The 22,566-nt window shown below is 36.1% G+C and overlaps 1 protein-coding gene across 1 annotated transcript in view; it reads left to right on the plus strand.

The window, feature by feature from the left end:
• LOC139747411 (hemicentin-1-like) overlaps positions 1–22,566 on the plus strand; it is a 206,042-nt gene that overhangs the window by 182,511 nt on the left and 965 nt on the right. The window contains exons 92-109 of the mRNA XM_071659742.1: positions 894–1,058; positions 2,589–2,728; positions 2,965–3,138; positions 3,487–3,625; positions 3,977–4,108; positions 6,240–6,417; positions 7,802–8,037; positions 8,796–8,927; positions 9,188–9,307; positions 10,352–10,471; positions 11,322–11,453; positions 13,048–13,176; positions 16,103–16,225; positions 17,898–18,068; positions 19,025–19,144; positions 20,252–20,378; positions 20,702–20,898; positions 22,099–22,180. Of these exons, the coding sequence (XP_071515843.1) occupies positions 894–1,058; positions 2,589–2,728; positions 2,965–3,138; positions 3,487–3,625; positions 3,977–4,108; positions 6,240–6,417; positions 7,802–8,037; positions 8,796–8,927; positions 9,188–9,307; positions 10,352–10,471; positions 11,322–11,453; positions 13,048–13,176; positions 16,103–16,225; positions 17,898–18,068; positions 19,025–19,144; positions 20,252–20,378; positions 20,702–20,898; positions 22,099–22,180 (2,617 nt within the window). The remainder of the gene's footprint in view (positions 1–893; positions 1,059–2,588; positions 2,729–2,964; positions 3,139–3,486; positions 3,626–3,976; positions 4,109–6,239; positions 6,418–7,801; positions 8,038–8,795; positions 8,928–9,187; positions 9,308–10,351; positions 10,472–11,321; positions 11,454–13,047; positions 13,177–16,102; positions 16,226–17,897; positions 18,069–19,024; positions 19,145–20,251; positions 20,379–20,701; positions 20,899–22,098; positions 22,181–22,566) is intronic.

The following is a 22,566-nucleotide window of genomic DNA, read 5'->3' on the forward strand; positions in this document are numbered from 1 at the left end:
AGAGTTATCTGTGGGCTTGTCAGGTTACTGTATGATACTACTGCATATGGCTAGTCTTTATTTTCGTAATGAGAAAATGCTGTTGTGGGAGTTAATCAAGTTCAGGCCTTGAGCTCAGTGACCCCATATGGGATAATGATCTTAGAACATTTTCCTATTTAAATGAAGCACATTTAGCTTACCCACGGAAGATAGCTAAATGGATTGACAGCTGTCTTTTAAGTTTGAATGTTCTTTTTCATAATCTAGCTTTCTGGTACATGTCTTTGGGACATCTTTTGCAGAATGCAGAAATTAATCTCTTTCACATAGAGCTGATTTTCTGTTACCCTGGGAAGTCTTTATATATTATATCCAGAGTTGTTTTAGCCCATTGCAAGTGAAGGTACTGCTTTGGGATGACGTATTGGATTTGAAGAAAAAAAGGATTTGCTGCTCATGATCACCTGTCCTGATGTCATTGTTGTTGCTTCCTTTGGGATCATTCTCAAATAATATTCACTTGGTATTGTGTCACACTTTCAGACATCCACACATTTGCAGTTATTGCTGTTTCACTTTTCTTTAAATCTGCCAATTCTGCATTCTCCTCCACCTTTTCATTTAGCTATTTTATGCTCACTAGAAATCTCTTTCTTTTTGCAGTAACATTATTGAGTGCTGGCAGAAATTTGTTGCACTGCATGTGTAAGAGCAACATTTTTTTTAAACATTCCTTGATTGTTTTGAGAACAGTTGATGGGACTTGAATTTGTAAAATCAGATGAACAGTAACCAAAACTTTGAAAAAGCTGCTGCATAGACCATATTACTTTTGATTTAATCATTATCCTGTATGATGTATATAGATAGTATCACGAAATCCGAGAAACCCAAGACAGATTTTACAACAGGTGGTTGGTCTTCATGGTCAGTGTGGGGATCATGCACAGCAACCTGTGGAGGGGGCCAGCGTCGAAGGTTCCGAACATGTGATAACCCTTCACCCTCTCAAGATGGACGAGCCTGCACTGGCCCAGACACTGATACTGAGGCCTGCAGTGTACATAAATGTCCAGGTGACAACATTTTTATTCTTAGGTTTGATAGAGATATTTGAAAGTGAAACATTATTTTATGTCTATATTATATTGAAGTATCTGAATGCTAGCCTTAGCTTCACATACAAATACCATTGTAGATGAAGGACAGTATTATCTGATTAAAGAAGTTGGAAAAAGAGCCTACCAGAAATTACCACTTGGATGAGCACCCTAAAAAGGCCATAAACAGTATAGTTAGGTATATCCAGGTGGAACAGTGGAATATTTCACTTTTCACCCCTCTACTGTGTATTTCCTTCCCGACCTGACCTCCTGGCCCTATAGGCATTGCTTAGTTTACTTTTCTGATTTCCAACTGTTCTTAGATAGGTCATGTACAATGTTTCTAAATTCCATGAATGATTTTTTTTTTGTCTTTCATCATACCATCACACTATATCAAAGTTCCTTACATGTTTATTCTACATACTGAGGCAAGGGTGATAGAGGGATGAATAGAGCAAGGTTTCCTTAAGAAAAAGTAAAAAGAAGGAACATTATTACTGTAGTTCCTGTGGTTGTTAGATTTGAAAAAAAGATGTATAGAAAGCAGATTTTTTTTTTTATGAATATAAGAAAACAAAGAATAATGTGGACTGAGGATTCACAGTAAGAGACACAAAACAAAGGTGACTGACTTTTTTGCAAAACAAGTTTAAACTTTTATGGCAGTACATTGTGTAAAAATAGATAGACTACATTTTAGTAGAGTATTTAGACCACCCATGAATAACAAATGTCAGAATTAATAGACTTACATTCAAGCAACTAAAGACGAGGAGGGAATCTAAGACTGTACCCTCCTAAATAGTAGTAACAAGATCATTACACCTGGAAAAGGATTTTGATTGTTAGATACTGGTGAATCCAAATTCTTTGGAGGTTTAAAGAAAAGGTTATGCCTGAAGTGAAGGATCCTGAAAATCCTGCCATTTCCAGTTAGATATCACTTTGAGTTGGGATTTAACTGGAATTTGACATTGCTTCACTGAAATATAATCCCTAAAGGAATGGTGCCTGAGTAAAAAGATAAATATATATACATTTAAAAAAAACACATACCCTGGTTTGGAAACTGTTTTATGGATATCCATCGTGAAGTAGATCTTTCATATGGGAAGAAATTGATGCAAGAAGAAAAAATGACACAAAATGTTTCCTCTGTTGATGTGAAGGGGATTACCCCAGTTCAAAGAACATGTGTCTTTGTCCAGCTGAACCACTTCCATCATATTGAAGGTCTGTGTTAAGACTTGAAGCTCAGGAGATAGGTAATTAAGGTTTAGAGTGGGATGCAGACTGAGTCAAAGTAATCGACTGGGAAGAATCCTTAGCTCTCTAGTAGTGGCTAATAATGTATGTACTTGATCCATGTAAAAGAGAATGGACACTGCAAGTTATTTAGATTCAAAGGGACATAAAAACAACATAGAGATAGATAAGTAGTGAAGGTTAAACCACCATAGTGGTAGTTATCGCAAACTTAATACAATTTATACCTTACAGTGAATGGAGCTTGGGGGTCCTGGACTGATTGGACTGCATGCAGTATGACATGTGGTATAGGGGTAAGGATTAGAACCAGGAGGTGCAATGCTCCATATCCAAGATTTGGAGGTTCCCCCTGTCTGGGAGAAGAGAGGGAGGTTTGTATACATAAAACCTTCTTTTGTGTTATACATAACATCCTAATATTCTTATGATAATAGTATCTTTATTTGGTAGTATGATAAGGAATATTAAGAAAATTCTGTTTATATAATGCTTACATTGGCTTCAGATTTTTGGTAACAATTGTACAGGAATTACACTTTTGCATTGTGTGTGAAAGTGCTATATCAGAAATTGATTTGAATTGTTATCTTACCATACTATTATACAGACTGCTACTTGTGAAGGAGATGCTTGTGAGGTGTTGCCTGTGATAGCTCGTGGGACACTGATAGGGGAGATCAATGGAGAAGATCTAGGAATTGTCAATCTCTCTGGTAATGTCACCACAGTTGGAATGCAGAGAACTGTCACTGCTAATATTAGTCCTCTCATACCCAAACATGTAAGATTCTTTGGTTTATATTTTTGTAACAATACTCATTTGAAAAAATGCATATTGAAATTGATATGTATTTCATGTTTGTAAACCTCATATGAATCAAAGCTGTGTCTTATTATAACAGGATAAACATACATTTTTCTTAACAATGTGAACTTAAATTTGTTATATTCTTACTTGTTAGTTGTTGTTTGAAAAAGGTTTCCACATGAAGAAAATAGAAATTCATCTGTTTATAGGTCACTGTATATCATATGCTGTTTGTAGATGATGTGATAATATATGTAGAATATTCCATAACTGACTCCTTTTCATATTGATTTTTGAGACATAGTCTTTATTAATCTACAGGGCACATGGCTGACACCCCTGTTATCAGTGTTGTCTCCAGTATACTGGACCTCAGCATATGAGGTTGATGGGGCAGCCAATGGACACACACTTACTAAGGGATTCTTTCGTCGAGAGGCACACGTTGCTTTTGCTACTGGTGAGTGCAAGGGCTTGAAAATTAATTAAGCATTTCTCATTGTCATTGGTGACATGTGCATGGTTATATGGATGTAAATTATCAAAAGGGGTTCAGGTGTGCCTTAAGGAACTGGGGGCTTCTGCCTGTACCAGCCTGAAGGATTAGGGCATAGAACCCGTGTCATGCAAACATATATATCCACTAGAAATATGTATAGCCTTAAATGTGAATAGTTCTCATATGTCCAGTTCATCACTGTATAAACAGATTATACCCTTTTGAATGACTTGCACATATATGTGAAATGTAAAAGTGACATTTTACTGGTACTTTTGTCCATTTTTCTAAAGTTTTGCACTTATATCTTAGGTGAGACTGTAGATATGACTCATGTAGTTCGTGGTGTTGATTCTAATGGAGTCCTGCTGGTGGATGTAGTAGTAACTGGAGAAGTCCCTTACTTGCCACCAGGTTCTGTCATCACTCTTCAACCATACAGTGGTGAGATACTGTGATATTGTTACAGGGTTTCACACTTGATTTGTGTTACTTACATATTTGAATATCATTTTGGATATTGCTCTCTTATTTATAAGAACATTGATAATCTTTTTTGATAATTTATAATTAATTACATGACTTTCAGCGTTGAATAGAATAAAAGTAAAGAAAATTGCAGGCCCAGATATGCTTTATCCGATGACGTTGCAAGAAGCAAATGATCAGATAGTTGTAACCATTACTGTCCTTTTCAATAAGTGTTTTGCTAAGGGGAAAGTTCCAAAGGATTAAAGCTTGTAATTGTAACACTGATATTCAAGAAGGAATAATGAGTCCTTTCCCAAAACGTATCACCCAGTTTGCTTTATGTCTGTAATTGGTAAATTTTTGGAAACCATCATTTGAAATGAGTGTAAATTGTGTAAAGAAATACTCAGTAATAAAGGATTCTCAGCATAGTTTTTGATGAAATCATTCATATCTGACATACCTGCTTGATTTTTTTCATGATATAATCGAGATATATGATGAAAATAAAGTTGTTGATGTCATCTACTTAAGTTGTAAGAAATCACTTGGTAAAGCCCCTCCTCAAAGATTACTAGCAAAAGTTGGGTCACATGCTATAGATGCAGCTGTACCATGATGGTTAGGTAATTGGTTGACTGGCCAGAAATGAAGAGTACTATTAATGGTCAGTCCTAAGATGGTTAGATATAACTAGTGGTGTGCCACAAGGATCAGTTTTGGGAGTGGTTCTTTTTCTCATATGTATTAATTACATCAATAATGGGCTGCAGTGTTAGATGTAAAAATTCGTAGATGATACTAATGTGGGCAATAAATCAACAAAAGAAATTGATCATCCGCAGCTTCAACTTTACATAGAGAAACTGATGGACTGGGCTCACAGGTGGCCAATGAATTTTGATATTTGTATTTACAAAGTTGGTAATGAAAACAAGATGGAAATTTGTAGCATGATTTCAGATGAGCCGCAAGATTTAAGTGAAGAGAAAGACTTAAGTATGATAATCTCTGATGACCTAAAGGCAAGTAAGCAATGCACAGAAGGAAGAGAAAGACTTAAGTATGATAATCTCTGATGACCTAAAGGCAAGTAAGCAATGCACAGAAGGAGGGGGAAAGGGGGGGAAAAATTCTTAGATTCATAGAGAGGGTTTTGAGTTTTAAGTCTCATGAAATAGTGTTCTCTCTATAGTTCACCTTAAATATTGTGTTTAGTTTTGGTCATCCTACTTGAAAAGAGATAGTGCAGCAGTAGCATTCAAGATGATTTTTGGACTCAGAAACAAATCTGAAGAGGGCCATCTAGATGACTCATACTTCTTAAGCTTAGAAAAAGAAGTTTAAGAGGGAAATTGATAAAGGTACAGGTGTTCACAATTATTAGAGGCTTTGATAATCTTTATCTAAGCAGGTACTTATAGCTGGATTTGTCTTTACTTGGAGTGATTGCGGCAAACTCATGGGGCAGCATTTTACTTTGAGGCCAAGTACTTTTTCTTGAAAATTCTTTAACATATAGAATGATTTACATATTAGAGTTGTTGAAATCAGTACCATATACATACATAGACTTGAATACTCTTCAAGTCCATGACTGACATTATTTGTTCCTTCTCAGTTACATGCAAACTTCACAGGTATTTCTCTTTAAATTACTTGTGTGATTCTCTCGTTGTATCATGTTAAATTTTAGTTTCTGATCATTTCTGACATCACAAACAGTCTCAAAAGAACCCAATGATCTGTTACTGTTTGAATTCCTATGTATTTCTTTGTATTCTGTTTATGAACAGCAGCGAATGGTAAAATCACATGCCAGTATGTGTGATCAGATGAGGATATGATTAGACATTGTATGTATTTTTATTAGGTAATGATTTCCAATGCCCCAAGAATGTAGGGAGGCTCAAGAAAGATTTAAAATTTTAGTTGAATGTCTGCTTCAGTTTCAAAGAAAATTATGTCAGGACACAAGAAATACTATGAAACTTTGCATAACTTTTTCGTAGCATGAATGAGATTATAAATGGACATCTTTGCTGTAGACTTTTATGAAAAGTAATTTCTTTTCTCTTTTTCTTTTTCATGTATCACCTTGCAGAGAACTACGTCCAGACAGGTGATGGTTCACTGTTTGCCACCTCTACTCGTACCTTCTCTGTAGGAGAATACCACCTACCCTATGCTTGGAACCAAACTATATATTATGATGCTGAACTTGGCAACATGCCTTACCTTGTTGAGACTCTGCAAGCGAATGGATTAGGATCATTTTACAGGTGTGAAATACTATTTTGTAATGTTGTATTAATTCTTTGAGAAACTGCTTATTTTTATCCCAGTTGATCTGCCTAGAAAGGGATTATGATTTTTAACACTTCTGATGATATTATTCTTTTATACTTAATTGCTTTTCCCACCTTAGCATGGTAATATTGGAACAAACAAACAGTAGCCTCATTTGTATACATCCATTCCCTATCTGTTGTGATTAATATGCTGGAACCAGAGTTCATCATATATAGCCAAGCACCACAGACTACTCACTAGTTTACCTAGAATACATCATTTATTCTGGTTAAGTCTAATGATGGTTCATCAAATCCCAGTACACCACTTCAGTCCAATTTATTTTATCTATGCATGCTTCTTGTCCTCCTATGTTTTCAGACCCAAGAACCTGAAAGCCTCCATCACTCCATCCCCCTCCATGTTTTGCTTCAGTTATGACACATAGATCATCTCAGTCTTTCCTTGTTCATTTTTTCATATGTCCAGACCATTTCAGCACACCCAGGCCAGCTCTTTAAATCAGACAAAACTTCCTGCCACACTTTTTCATACACTATCATTCCTTATATGTTTACCACCTTCACACCACATACAATGATAAGGCATTTCATTTATATATCCACTCTTTATCTTTCTTTTTTATTCAAGGTTCAGGATTCACATATTGGAATGACTGTACTTTCAAGCATACCCATCTTTTCTCTCTCAGACAGTGACATCTTCCACTTTCTCCTTAAACCCTTATACTGAGTACTGTCTAAAAATGGACTTTGCTGTCTGGCCACGTAACAACCAGAATGTGTTTCATTGAGAGAACAGGAAGTAGTCATGTACAATGTGGCCTTCCATCATTGGTTGACCAATTGAAGTAGCATCCTGTGGGAAAAAGCTCTGGCAAGAGGAGAGGTAAAGTTTCTCTTGTTGCTACTCGGTGCACAGTTGACATTGAAGGTTGATGAGTGTTAAGACATGATGTTATTTTATTTGCCTGCTAGTTCTGTTTTTAGTGCTTTAATGCATTGACCTGAATTAGATTAGGCTTTTGATATTTTTGTTTAAGTAAGTGAAATAGTCTAGCTGGAGTAGGTTTCAGTGAGAAAGCAGGAAGTATTGTGGTTGTGTACATGTAGTTTCCATGGAAATGTGTCATCACCCATTATAAAGTTGTCATTGGATAACTGTTTGAAGTAGTAAACAGTGAGTAGGAAAAAGTGCTGGCAGGAGGTGTTTTGTAAGTTTCTTGTAATTGTGCAGTGTACATCCAACAGTTGAAGGGTGCAGAGGTGATTATTGTGTTATGACATGCTATTACTTTATTTGCCTTTTCTAATGAGTTTTCTTGTGCTCAAGTGCATCCTCATATCATTGCAGCAATAGTCAAGCTGAGCTAAACTTCATGGTTTCAACATCTATTGTTCCGGGTTTGCCTAGTGACTCATGTCCCTCAGGATTCACTCTGGATAAAACTGGACCTTATTGCCGAGACAATGATGAGTGCATAACCTCTACCAGTCGCTGTTCTCATGGGTGTGCCAACACTGTTGGTAGCTATTCTTGCACATGCACTCCTGGATACACACTGGGTCCTGATGGTTATACCTGTCAAGGTCAGTTTTCTGAATGGTAGAACATAAAGATTAGCCTCTTTACCCATTTTGCGACAGCATTCAAATTTTCATCATCAAAGTCAATCATCTTACTCCCCCTTTAATGATAATTGTCTTTCTCAACCTGCTTTAGTCTTTATATTCTTTCAACCTGTGGAGATCAACTTTGCCATTCGCATCATTAGTGATGGTCTCTTTTTGCCCTCAGAAGGTTTGGCTTTCTGATATGTGAACTTGTTCCATAGATTATATTATATTTTAATGAAATTCTGATGTATGAGCTGCTGCTACATATGTGATAGGTTTATGACATTGTACTTAGTGACAGTGCACAAGCTTTGGACTTTATAGAAAAAATTGCATAGCACTAAGCATACCATATGAATAGTATTCATTCCAATCTTATAACTAGCTCAATAATTTGTTATTCTTCATATATGAAATAATTGTGATATCAATGTGTCACTGTTTCTTTCAGCATTAACATTAGCTTTTCTTTGAGTAAACACAGGGGATTTTACTTAACAAGTTGAGTTCTTATCTATAAATTTTGTTTTTTCTAAAACATATGCCTTTGCTGAAATGGTATGTTACTGATTTATTGTTATTAATTTTATATTGAAAGGAAAGAACATTAAGACAATTTTTAAGCTGAAGCTTACTGTTCATATCTTGCATCATGATTCCCTATTTCTTCATACAGTGTTTTGTTGTCTCTATTGTTTGTTAGATATTTTAGTTTTCCTTATGCACCACAGATGTAGATGAATGTTCCATGTCTAGAGTGTGTGGTCCACGAGAACAGTGTGAAAATACCCCTGGCTCCTATGTATGTACCTATACTTGTGGCCATGGACTGAGGAGGACGCCTTCTGGCACAGCCTGCGAGGGTCAGATGTATTTGATTTTATTTAATTCAGTTTCTTGTTCTTTGGAATCCAGTTTGGTATTATACAATAGATTACATTTATAAACCAAACTTTAAAAAAAGTCTTATTAGGAAAGATGATAACTAACCTTGAAGATCAAAACCAATACATTAACTTATGAGAAAGAGTAAAAACTTTTGTATGAGATGACAGAGTTTATAGTATCTCTGCACTGTTTCACCACACTGTCTCACAGTCCTGTATCTCTTGTTTCTGGACAGATATCAATGAGTGCCAGGAGCAACCAGATGTATGTGACCAAACCTGTCTCAATCTTATTGGTGGCTACCGATGTGACTGTCATAGGGGTTTCAGGCTCATCGGCCAAAGTCATTGTATGGGTGAGTATATTTCCAACTGCATATGTATATTTCCTAGAGAAACTTAAGTTTTCTCATGGCTCATATATCCTAGAGAAATTGAAGTTTTATCTCCACTTTATTCAGATACTGAAATATGGAATTTGAGATGCAATTCACTTTTGAAAAGTGATGTTATGGTAGGTATAGTTGGTATGCAGAATAAAGATACAATATTATAATGAGTTTGAGACCATTAAAGGTTTGAAATGTAGGTGTGGCCTACTAGAGTAAGTAAACCATTAGAATGAGTTTTCCGTTTGGACGATCTACCATTTCTTCTCAGATTCTTTGGCTAAATGGGGCAAAGAGATCTACATTAAGTCATTACTGGTACTGAGAATCATCCTTACCTGTGATGATAGTTAAAAGTTCCATATTGGTGGTAGTTAGCAGGCATCCACCGACCTGGGAGGTATACTGCCATTACTACCCACCTGAATATTAATAGGGAGGGTTAGTGATGGGCACTTCAATGGTTGTCAAGGTGCACTCCTCTGACTCAGGTAGCTTTGTTTTCTTCCTCACCCACATGTGGATTGCTGGCATACTTTCCATGAACATACAATCTCTCCTCGTCACACGTGACAATTGACAACACTTAACTCACACAACTCATTCTACGTAACTCAAGATTTCTCCTGTGGTGAACGCTATGTGCTAGCCCTGCTTTATGTCAACATGGTAGAAGAAATAGATAGAAGTAGGAACATTAGACTGGAGCATTAAGTAGAAAAGGTAGGTAAGAATTTTAGGTGGGAGCATTAGGTAAAAGTAATTGTTTGGAACATTGGGTAGACACAGTAGGTAGCACTAGTTGGTAGGAACATTGGGTAGGAGCCTCTGAAAACACTGTGCAAGAGTTGCCCTCTGCCAGTAGTCTGTTATGGATGGGGCACTAAGGGCTAAAAAGCAGCTCTGGAGTTCATCAGTTTCGGTGACTTCTCTGCCGTGTCCCTCCCTTCTGTGTGCTATCAAGAATTTGTTATGTATAGTGTCTCATGTGTATTGTTTTTCTCCACACAGATATAGATGAATGCTCACAGTTTCATTCTCCCTGTAGCCATGGGTGTGAAAACACAGTGGGTTCCTTCAGATGCACTTGCCCTGAAGGACACACCCTCTTGCCAAATGGTCGCTGTAAGGGTAAGTGGCATGTTGTTCCATCTTTAAAACATGGCACCAAGTTTACTGATACTGTATGGAGGATTTCTCTCAGACAGTCAATTAAGCTGTTTTTGGTTTTAGGGGATTCTGACAGGTACTTTATTCTTAATCACTGTTGATCACTCCTTTCCTTTAATTTGAGAATTTTCCACCATCATCCATTTGGACATATTCTTGTACTCCTGGCTAACTGGCTAAATCCATTCAATAAGAAAGTAAGCTTTGATCTCAAGAAAAGCTATATCTTCCTACCTGGGAGGCCAGTGAACAAGCTTTCTTATTTCTTTCCTGTCCCCATGTCCCCTGTACATCTTTATTTCCTGAAATGTAGCTTTTGATTTCAAAATGAGTACAGGCAAATGATGCAGTGTTAATCAAGTGATTTCATTCCTAAACAGATGTATACTTCTTGACAGGGGAACTAAAAAGAATAGATTATATACTTTTAGAAAGGAGAATAGATTATGTACATATAAATTTTGTTCTCTGCAAGTATTTTCCAAGAAAATGTCAAATCATCCTATCCTCATTAAGTCACAGAATATGTATTTAGGTCTAATTTGGTAGTTTTACGAAAGAAAGGTTATTTACTATTGGAGTTTTCCAGTTGTTCAAGGGAGAACACTCAAAATGTTTGTGGCAAGATTGATTGCATAAAACATTTAAAGCTAATTTTTTGATGGAGCTACATTATGAACCTGTGACATTAAAGATATCTGCAAATAACTAGAAGTAGGCTTTCTTTGTATAATCAAGTATGACTTTTTTATGTTTGAATGTCATAATGATGATATGTATGATGTATGTTTTGGCATTCTGTGTCTTGCAGATATTGATGAGTGTGCCTTGTACCTTCATGATTGTCTTAATGAACAAGAGTGCCATAATACTGAGGGTTCCTACACCTGTATCACACATTGTCCTGCTGGTCTTATTCAAACCAGTAATGGAACTTGCACAGGTCTGTACAAAACTGATGTGATTTCTGTTTAGTTCAAATTTTTTCATAGATTGAAGGTAGATAGTTAGCATGTTTACTAAAAATTATTGATTGACATGTTTTGTGAATATGTAAAGAACATTTGGGATAAGCTGATAATGGCACTTAGGGAAGTTAAAAAAAGTTAGAGTTGATTTATGAAAGTTTTCCTTGTTTTGCTATATTTAACCTTACCTTTGTCATCATCTTCAGTGCTCATCCTGCTTTCTCGTTAAGTATTGGCAGAATGGTTATTCACCTTACTTCAGATTCAGCTGCACACATACAGTATAATAGTATTCTACGAAATGTAACAAAGCATATGATATGAATATCATCCATGATTTTTAGTTTAACCCTTTACTGCTAGGCATGGTTATATGATAAAAATAATTCCTTGTGAAACGATACATTAGCATTCAAAAGTAGTTGAAAATACATAGAAAATTATGTTATTACTTTTGTGTTGGTATGGTACATTGCTTAATAAGAGGCAGAGAAGGGTGTGTATGGTGTTTGACAGCTTCCGATAAGAGAGGGGGACAGAGATGATTTTTCTTTCTTTCAGTCAAGCTTGTTTTCACATTGTAATCACATATCATATACAGATACAGAACTGCAGGTAAATGACATAAATGTATTTAGAAATATTACACCTTTCATGCTAAAGTTCGTTGTAAAATTGAGTGCCTGGAAAGTGTGAGGAGGGTATTGAAGGATTTGATTCTTTCTTTGAATTTAACATATTTCCACACACTTCTCTTATTATACTTAGGTACAGTGGTAAGTGGTAAATAGCTTGAAAATGTTTAGAATTATTACACTTCACACAACAGTACAGATAAGTGTCAGAATAGCAAGTGTTGGAAGGATACTGGAGGTGTTTATTCTTTGAAAATATTCCAGATACTTATCTATCATCTGGTACCAAAGCCCTCCATCATCCCAGGTTTACATTGAGATGAATAATGCAGTTATTACATAACAACAGTTAATTGCTACAAAATTTCACAAGTGCTATGTCAATAAACATCTTTTCAGGCCTCCTACCCTTTTACATAATCCCACAAAAATCACTCAGTCACTTCTTCACATTTCTCCTGTTATTTTTTTGTAACCTTCATCACAAACGAATGCAGATCAAAAATATTCCTCCCAATAACTTAGATCATTCAACAATCTATGTATTTTCTGTAGGATCACAATGCACACTTGTAAGCCTATTGAAAGGGCATGATTTTTTCATGCCCTCCAAGCAGTGGAAGAAACTTCGATAGGCTACTGATGGCATGATAATTCAGCTGGATAGTTAAACAGACAGGAATATTTAGAATGTCAGATGATGTTGGCCATTGTCTCTTAAGAAAACATCATTGGATATTGGCTGCCATTTAAGGTTTAATTTCCTGCATATGTTATGTACAGCTTTACCCAATGCATAAGCATTTCAGTATTCTTGTTTTTAAAGATATTTGCTATTTTTCATGTCATTTGCTTGTAATCTAATTTTCCTTTTTTTTTGTAATTTGTTGGATATTATTGTGTAGAAACTGTTTGAACATTTGAATATCTTCAGATGTTGATGAATGTGCTGAAGAAATCTCTGAGTGCCATTTCACCCAAATCTGCACAAACACCTGGGGCTCTTATCAGTGCTCCTGCAATCGGGGATTCAGCTCATCAGGGCCTGGAAAACCTTGTCTTGGTATGTCACTACGTCTTGAAAACTGAATGTTAGATGCTGTCTTTTTTGCATATATGTATATATTAAGTCACTACAGTTTTATGTATTACACATTGTGGTTAGTGCACCAACATCACAGACAGGAATATTTTATGAAATATCTTACTGAACACAGTCAGAATGGCATTGCTTCAGTATTTTCCATAATGATTCTCTCAGGTGGTTGAAGCTACAAGTGCATATGGCCATTGTGTTTGCTATGGTCACACTTAACTCAGAAATTATGTTTTCTTCTATTATAGTGACCAGCATGATATGAGCAAAACATGGCCATCAAGGATAAAAAAAAGAGTACGAGGAAAAGAATAAAGAAGTTAATCAGAGCTATATGTGTAAATAGACCTGACTCATAAAGATAGAAAGGTTATGGGAAGAGATAGAGGTGAAATAAGTTAGAGAATTCCAAAGCTTTGTTGTTTGAGCAAAGAAGGAAGTAGCATAATGATCAATCTTCATTGAATTTCCTTTTAAAAGTTTGTCCTTTTTTATTTCTAGGAAAGATATATGATACTACTTACCACCTTTCATTGCCTTGATACAAAACAAGATTTTTGCTAGGTGACTCTGATTTTATGAGCCGTTCATACATATACACAGGATGGAAAATATTAATGCTTCAGGAAACTGAATAGATTACCATTATCATTGAGTGAATTATGGTATTTGTAGGATTTTAACTCATGTTTCTCTCCATGATGAATTTAAGAAGTCTTTCATAGAAAGCAAAGTGGTGGATGCACAATATCCCTGAACACTTTAAAGTTTACCAAAGCCATGGAATAATCATATGGGCCTTATTGTGAATAGTAGGCTATATTTTTTTCAATGTACAGGCCAGTTAGATTGTTGATGTTTGTGAGTGAGAATGTTGTTCCTGGCTACTGTTTCCTTGTAACAATCAACCTTGTATATGTGTTGATCCCTGACTTTTTGTCAAAATTCTTTAATCATTAATATACAGTGCCTCGGGGATAAGATGACCCCAGTACCGTACTAGAATGAACATTCCAGTTAATGGCATTTGTGTACCTGCAGCATCCATGAAAAATCATGTCCACCTCCCCATATATTTCCAAAGGCAATATTACACTTATATTTTAGTACTTTGTGATCTCTTGTTTGGCCTTGATTACCATCTGCAGACATCTGAGCATGGAACTGGCAAGGTTTTGAAGTATTCTAGGTTCATGCTTTGGGTACATAGGGTCTTGATCTCTGACTGAGGTGAGGCACTGATGTGGTGTTGCAGGATGTAGCTGCTTTAAAATCTCAAGTGTATCCACCCACATTTTCATGCACTCAGGTGATAATTCAGGGTTTCTCCTTGAAAAGGTAAGAGCCAGCCACCTTGAAACTCAGGTGGAAGAAATACAGCACCATATAGTGAAATTTCCAAAATGAAATGGCAGCCAGTAAGAGTAAAGAAAGAACATCGTTCCCTCACTATAGTTTGAGGCACACTGATGCAGGTTGCTGGGTCTCACACCATTAGAAACATTAGTCTCAGTGACCAGATGTATACTGATTTAACTCAGGGAGCATCATATGTTTGTATACACTGTAAAACGTAGATATGCATCACCTTTGAAAATATTTGGGGGGTGGACAGTGTTTTTTGCAGACACCGTAATTACCCATTTTTACTTTATGGGCAGGGAGTTTTACACTTTGGGGAGCACCATCTCTTGAACAATCTCTTCTCATACAGCTTCCAGAATTTATGTTTGCTTTCTGTATTGATAATGTCTGTAGTCATTTTATTCCATTCATCCATCACTCTTATACTATAAAAGTACTTCTTTAAATCTTTTTTAGCAGTACGTCGACCCCAGTATACCACATCATTCTAATTCATTCTATTCCTTGCATGCCTTTCACCTTCTTGTGTGTTCTGGCCCAGATCACTCAAAATCTTTTTCACTCCATCCTTCCACCTCCAATTTGGTCTCCCACTTCTCGTTCCCTTCACCTCTGACGCTATATCCTCTTTGTCAATCTTTCCACATGCATTCTCTCCATGTGACCAAACCATTTCAGCACATCCTCTTCTGCTCTCTCAATCACACTTTTTATTACCACACATCTCTCTTACCCTTTCATTACTTACTTGATCAAATCACCTCACACTGCATATTGTCCTCAAACATCTCATTTCCAACACATCCACCCTCCTGCGCACAACCCTATCTATAGCCCATGCCTCACAACCATATAACATTGTTAGAACCTTTTCTTCCCTCAAACAAACCCATTTTTGCTCTCTGGGATAACATTCTCGCCTCCCACACATTCTTCAACACTCCCAGAACCTTCACCCCCTCCCCTATCCTGTGACCCCTCTGCTGCTTCCATGGTTCCATCCTCTGCTAAGTCCACTCCCTGATGTCTAAAACACTTCACTTCTTACAGTTTTTCTCCATTCAAACTTACCTCCCAATTAACTTGTCCCTCAACCCTACTGGACCTGATAATATATACACATATACATACATATACATATAGATTCATACCTACATACATATACATACTTACATACATATACATACACATAAACAGATATATACATATATACACATGTACATATTCATGCTTGCTTTCATCCATTCCTCTATGTGTGTGTGTGTGTGTGTGTGTACTCGTATGTCTGACTCTGTTGCCAGTGTGAAAGAGGCTTCGGAAGTGATGTACTAGAATGCTCCCCATGAACTCACTAATTTAAGCCATACTCGTATGAACACACTTATCCTTTAAATGTTTGACTCTGCTGCCTGCAACAGATATGTATAGCAAATATCCTTGATTTTACATGTTTGAAATATATTTGTTTTTAAACATCACTTTTGTTTGCTTCATAGTTGATGTATAATTCTCCTTTATCTGCTGATAGATGTGAATGAGTGCCTGGCTAAACCATCACCCTGTAACTACCAGTGTCGTAATCTCCGTGGGACCTACCAGTGTATCTGTGCATCTGGACAAAAGAGGCTTCCCGATGGAAAATCCTGTGTTGGTATGCATTAATGCTCTTTGATTTATTGACTCTAATTAACTATTTGTAATTACGTATTTGTACAGTATTGGGAGAGAATTTTACACTCTTGGAGCCTGGTTTCCTGAACTTTTTATGCCATCAAGTAGCCTTTTATATGTTTGTAAACTGCCAGCATTCACTGCCTCATTAGTTAGTTTATTCATACCATCCACCACACCAACTTTAAACCAGTATTTTTAACATCCTTTCTCACAATATTTTACTCAGCTTTTTGTTGCTAGTTACTCTAATACAGCATCTCTTGAAGAATTGTTCTCTGTCAGTATCATTCAGCAGATTTAGGAACTTGAAAGCTATTATCAGGTTCCTCTGTCCCTCTCCTTTCCTCCATGGTGGACAGTTTTGTAGCCCTTATTTTCATTCAATGCAGTGCTCTTAATTGAGGTACCATCTTCATTGCTTTTCTCTGTGCATTCTCAGTCAGATCTTTGTGTTTTTTGGATGAAGTAACCAGGCTTATGAGGCATAATCCACTTTTAGTCTGGTCTATGTAAAGAATAATTTTATGAACATTTCCATATATTTCAGTGCAATTCCTATAGTTACCAACTGACAGTTCTCTGATGCTGTTCTCCTAATATATAACTTAGGCAATAGATTAGGCACAGTGTGGACCTCTAGATCTCTTTCACTTGCAGATTTCTGTAATGAATTTAATGCTGGGTAATAAGCACACCAAGGTCATCTTTCACTTTGTCCCATCCTCATCACAAATACTTGGATTGAATTTCATTGTCTTTGGAGCTTTTCCAGGTCTTTCTGTAGGGTAATGCACTGATCATCATTCTTTATTTCCTCAATGATCTTGACCTCATCTGCAAACATGTTCAGATGCACTTTAAGTCCAATAGGCAAGTCATTTATATACACCTAGAATAACAGTGGGTCCAAGACCAAGATATCTGGCATGTCTCTTGTAACTCTAGCCCCATAAGAGGATTCACCTCATACCTGTGTCCTTTGCTGTCGTCTAATAAGTTAGTCTTCTCTCCAGTGAAGCCCTCTCTTTGATCTAAGATGGAACTCATCTTGTCATAGCCATGTTGTTTCATTGTTAAAAAGTTACTCCAGTACAAGTAGTCATTCATTAGCTTTTTGATTATCTTTTCCATTATTTTACAAACCACACTTGATAGTGAAACTGGCCTGTAGCTCAGTGCAGTTTCTGATCCCTTTCCTGAATACGGGCATAACAGTTGCCCTCTTACACATCTTTGGAACTATGCCTTACATGAATGACTGTGTAAAATTGGTTTGGTTACTTGATATAAAGGTAATAACCATGTTTCTGTAATTTTTGAAGCTCATTTAGAAGCAATGCAAATTGCCAAACGTATTGAAAACCCAAGTGATATAATTTTCACTTAAAGATATGCTGTGTGCGTTGTGTTTTCTTTTTCACAAGTACAAACATGATTGCTCATTTAAGAGGTGAAAGAGTTACTGCATACCTTAGCTGTAAACTACAATCTTGATTGCTCATTTATGTGGTGAAAGAGTAACTGCATGCCTCAACTGTAAACAAAACTGAGTTAGAAATGCAGATTTATTTGGTTGGATTGAATGAGTAGAAATTAAAGCCGAATAGTAAATAGTAATGTTATTGACAAGGAGATATTATATCTCTCAGGACTACAGTATGTGGAGGAGCCTCGTGCCCACCATCCACTCCCCCCTCGTCGCCCCAGACCTGCTTCACCTGGTTACCCAACCACAGAGTTCCAGGAGAAACTCCTTCAAAAGTTTTACATCCAGACCAGCTGTCCCAAAGGCTTTGTATATGATGAAGGAGAATGCAAAGGTAAAAGAAACTTAGCTGTTGTTAAATTCACTTTTCCTTCATAATTCTAAGAATACGCTTCTTTTTTCTTAAGTCATCATGCTGTTGATAAGTGTATGTAAAATCTTACTCATTTATTGATTGAAAATGCTCTTAAAAATATTGGTTTTGAAATTTGAAAAATCTCTTCCCCCTAAGGCACTGTTTAGCCAGCATGAAATATATATATATATATTGGAGCTAAGGGAGGAATTTTCCCTCTAAGGCTATGTCATCTGTTCTTGATGCTGCCTTGCTCACTCAGGAAATGATGAGCATATATGAATATCATTATAGATATATATATTCATATGTACATACATATTTGCCATTTCCCATGTTAGCAAGGTAGCATTCCAGAACCGATGACTGAATCTTAGAGGGGTGTGTGGATCAGGCGTTTGCTTTGAAGAATGTACGTGAGAAATACTTAGAGAAACAGATGGATTTGTAAGTAGCATTTATGGATCTGGAGAAGGCATATGATAAGGTTAATAGAGATGCTTTGTGGAAGGTTTTAAGAGTATATGGTGTGGGAAATAAGTTGCTAGAAGCAGTGAAAAGTTTTTACCAAGGATGTAAGGCATGTCAGGGTTCAAACCTATGAGGGCTCAATCCTGAATGGCATGTCATTGCATCTTAGCCGGTAGGACTAATCACTATACCACAAAGGTGCATGAAATGACATTCTGATATAACACAGAGATACATAAAATGACATTCTGCATTAGCCACAGGTCTCCATGGATACAGCCCAGTCTCTCTGTGAGGGCTATTGGTACAGGATTTCTAAGACAGATTGAATGATATAGTGATACATGATTTAATTGTTAAGATATTGATGTATGCTGTAAAAGATTAAATGATGATTATAACAAATTTGTTATAGCAGTTAAGATACTGATATATGACTTATAAGAAATGTCATACATTCCCAGATGTGGACGAATGTGCCTTGACCGAGAGATGTCAACATCGCTGTCACAATACCTTTGGCAGTTATGTGTGCCTCTGTCCTCCAGGTTACCGTCTGAACCCCAACCAGAGAACATGTGATGGTATGTAACATAACACATGCCTCACCCTCCTCCGTCTGTTGTCATCCTTTATCTCTTTCTGTGCTCTTTATCAGAGTAATTTTTGCTGAACATCCTTCAGACACATGTATTTACAGACATCACAAGTCCATTTCTTTGATTTTCATTCTCTTATCACTCATTATTTTCTTTCATCACATATGATAGCCATATGAGAAAAGTGTGTTTAGTATATGTATTTTGTTCTTCCATATTGACATACATGCTCATACATCTCAAATATGGCAACCTTGGAGTTGAACAGTTGCAGATTTTTGGAATTTTCCAGATTTAGGAGCATATTATGTCAAGGGAATCTGATAGCAGATTAAGTGAATTAAAGCTTAACTTGTCTAGATTGATTTTTCTGATATATGTTGATATAAGCTTTAAACAAGCAGTTGCCATGGAAATATGATTGCATTCATGTCCGGTCAGACATCTTTCTCAAACTTTTCATTAAATTTTTTATAATGATATAAGTATATCTAAATTATTCAATAACTATGATGTATTGTCATTGTAAATGGATAAAGTTTTAGAAAAGGATGTATATGTACACAACTAAGACTACAGGTAAATTGTTTATGTAACTATCAGAATTATATAGGTAGTTTAACCAGACAGATTTCATTATTAGGATATAAAGGATGACTATTTATAGTTCATGTTTTCCATTGGATTCATAAGTAGACAGCTGTTGCTAACCACAATGCCATGAATTGAAGACAATAGATGTTCAGCTGGCATGTAGATACTGTTTCATTTCTAAGCACCCATACTTCATTAACTTATATGAATATTTTTTTTGGACTTCACACCTGCTTTTCTGAGCATTGTTTAATGTTTTTCTTATTTTTCATGTATGCATGAGATGTATGAAATAAAATAACAGCGACAAAACAAAAAAAAAAAAAGTTATTCTGTGCTTATAAGAACATTTTGCAGTTTTCGTTCTGAAAAAGGTTTTTGTATGAAATAGTGAAACACATAGGAGTTCCTTTTTCTTTGTAAATAAACAAAATAGCTACATTGTCTGAATATTACTAGTTGTACAAATGATATTGATGTTGCTTTTTTTTCATAAAGACATCGATGAATGCTTTGAGCGAAATGTGGAGTGTGGGGGAGATGAACTCTGCTTCAACTTGCGTGGATCCTACAAGTGTGTGTCTACCCCTTGTCCTCCAGAATATCAACGAGATGTTACCACTGGGTATGGAGTTTGCATATTCTCTCTTTCTTTTCTATGTTTGACACAGTTTTTATGTATCAGAGAAATGAATTGGAGTGATTTACCAACTTAAGACTACTTAATCAAGAGATGGCTAGTCGTCCTTGAGATTACAATGTTGATTGGAAAAGTGAAAGTAGTTCCGTAACCATCTAACAACCATCCGGCGAGGATTATCCCCTCTAAGACTTAGTCATCTGTTCTTGACACTACCTTGCTAACGGAGGAAATGGCAAATATGTATAAAAATTTTTTTTGTTTCACTTGTGAAGTTGCATTCTGGAATGAGCATATATATTTTGTAGGTCATGTATCCTGGACTGTCGACAAGGTCATTCCAGCTGCCCTCCAGGAGTCAGTTATGCTCACATCTTGGCCTTTAAGACTGCTTCCCTTCCTGCTGGCATCCAGGCCAATCAGGACCTTGTTAGACTCATGGCCTATGACCAGGCAGGCAACCTGGTACCACAGACCCTCTTCACAATAATAGAGAATGAAACAGGTATGAAATATCCATTCATTAACATATCTATATCCAGTAAGCTGTATTTTGCTCAAAGGAAGTCTTGTATAGCTTCAAGCAGTATGGTATTGAATATCAGACAGGAATGTTCAGATTCTCTCAGGATAAGTAAGCTGTCACACATTTAAGATAGTTTTTTGATACAGTATTCTTACCAATTACATACTGTTTGAATGCACCATACATTGTTATTTCCTGAAATTTAATGGTTTTCTTTGTTAAGACATCCAATTTCCCCCTTGTCTTCCCTTTATCTCTGTACCCCTCTGAGCAGATTAGGTCTGACTTTAGTATTTTTTGTGAGTTTTGCCTCAGGATTACTTCCACTGATTTGGTATGTGAACTTTAGCTCCTTATCTTTTAACACCAATCTGTGCTAGAAGTGGGAGTGTTGTTCCTCCCTCTAGCCTCATTCAGTTGCTCCCATTTCTAGTCTTGCATTTAGCAAGTCTGTCATACCAACTAATACTTTGATGTGCTTCCCTTCCTTTCTGTTTGGAAGATGTTTCTCTTTGTATACATGGTTATTGAGGAAGTAACGAGGGAGTCAGAGTTAACTACAAATAGCAAGTAAAGATATGAGCAAAGTGTATAGTGTAGAAAAACTTTATTATGAAAGAGTATAGAGAGTATGTCCACTAAGCATATTTTGGGGAAAGTTTTTGTGGGTTGTCATCATTTAAAGACATAATTTTTACAAGCAGCACATCTATAAGGTAGTTCAACTGTATATTTCATTCATTGATGATCTATAAACTGGATTATGCAAAACAGGTACTCATATTGATTCAGAATTTATTTATCTCAGTAGATATCACTCAGATTGTATTTATATGAATATTTAAGACATGTTAACAAAGAAATATATATTTGAAAAACAAAGAAAGCATGGAATATTTTTCTTTAGAGATTTTGTTGTGTTTGTGGTGTGTTGCGATGTTTTCAGAATTAATGCCTACTTTGACTAACATGGCTTAGCCACATAGACTGCAGTGGGGTATATTGAATTTTTCTCAGTCTACATTTGTCATGTTCAAATTTATGACTTCACTGTAATGAGAAATAATGTAGTATATGTTTTCTACATAATTTCCTGAAACAAAATTAATTACTAAACTACTTTTAGATGATCACAGAGAATTGCACTGAATAGGAAATACTGTAAATTTTTTTCTGCAGGTATTTCCTTCAGAATTCGTTTGGAGAATGGGAAGGGCATATTACGTACTCTTCAGGCACTAACAGCTGGAAGAGAGTATAGGTAAGCTGGCTTTCCATTTCTGTGTACTTTTACTTTACCAGATACAGTTGAATTAAAGAAAGTTCAGGTTTACGGCAGAAACAAAATAATAATGATGATTATAATAATAGTAATGATAATGATAATAATGATAATATTTTTTTTCATACATATTTGCTATTTCCGGCATTAGCAAGGTAATGTTAAGAACAGAGGACAGAGCCTAAGAGGGAAAATCCTCACTTGACCCCCTTCTATGTTCCTTCTTTTGGAAAAGTAAAAAATATGATTATAATTATAATGATTATGATAATGATAATTATTAATGAAGAAAGAAAGATAATGATTTCTTACATTTTTTTTAAGCATGATGTCAGTGTTGTACAATTGTGTTTTTTCTCTCATCA

Source organism: Panulirus ornatus, chromosome 68 (genome assembly GCF_036320965.1).
Source record: "Panulirus ornatus isolate Po-2019 chromosome 68, ASM3632096v1, whole genome shotgun sequence".
Taxonomy (NCBI): Eukaryota; Metazoa; Arthropoda; class Malacostraca; order Decapoda; family Palinuridae; genus Panulirus; species Panulirus ornatus.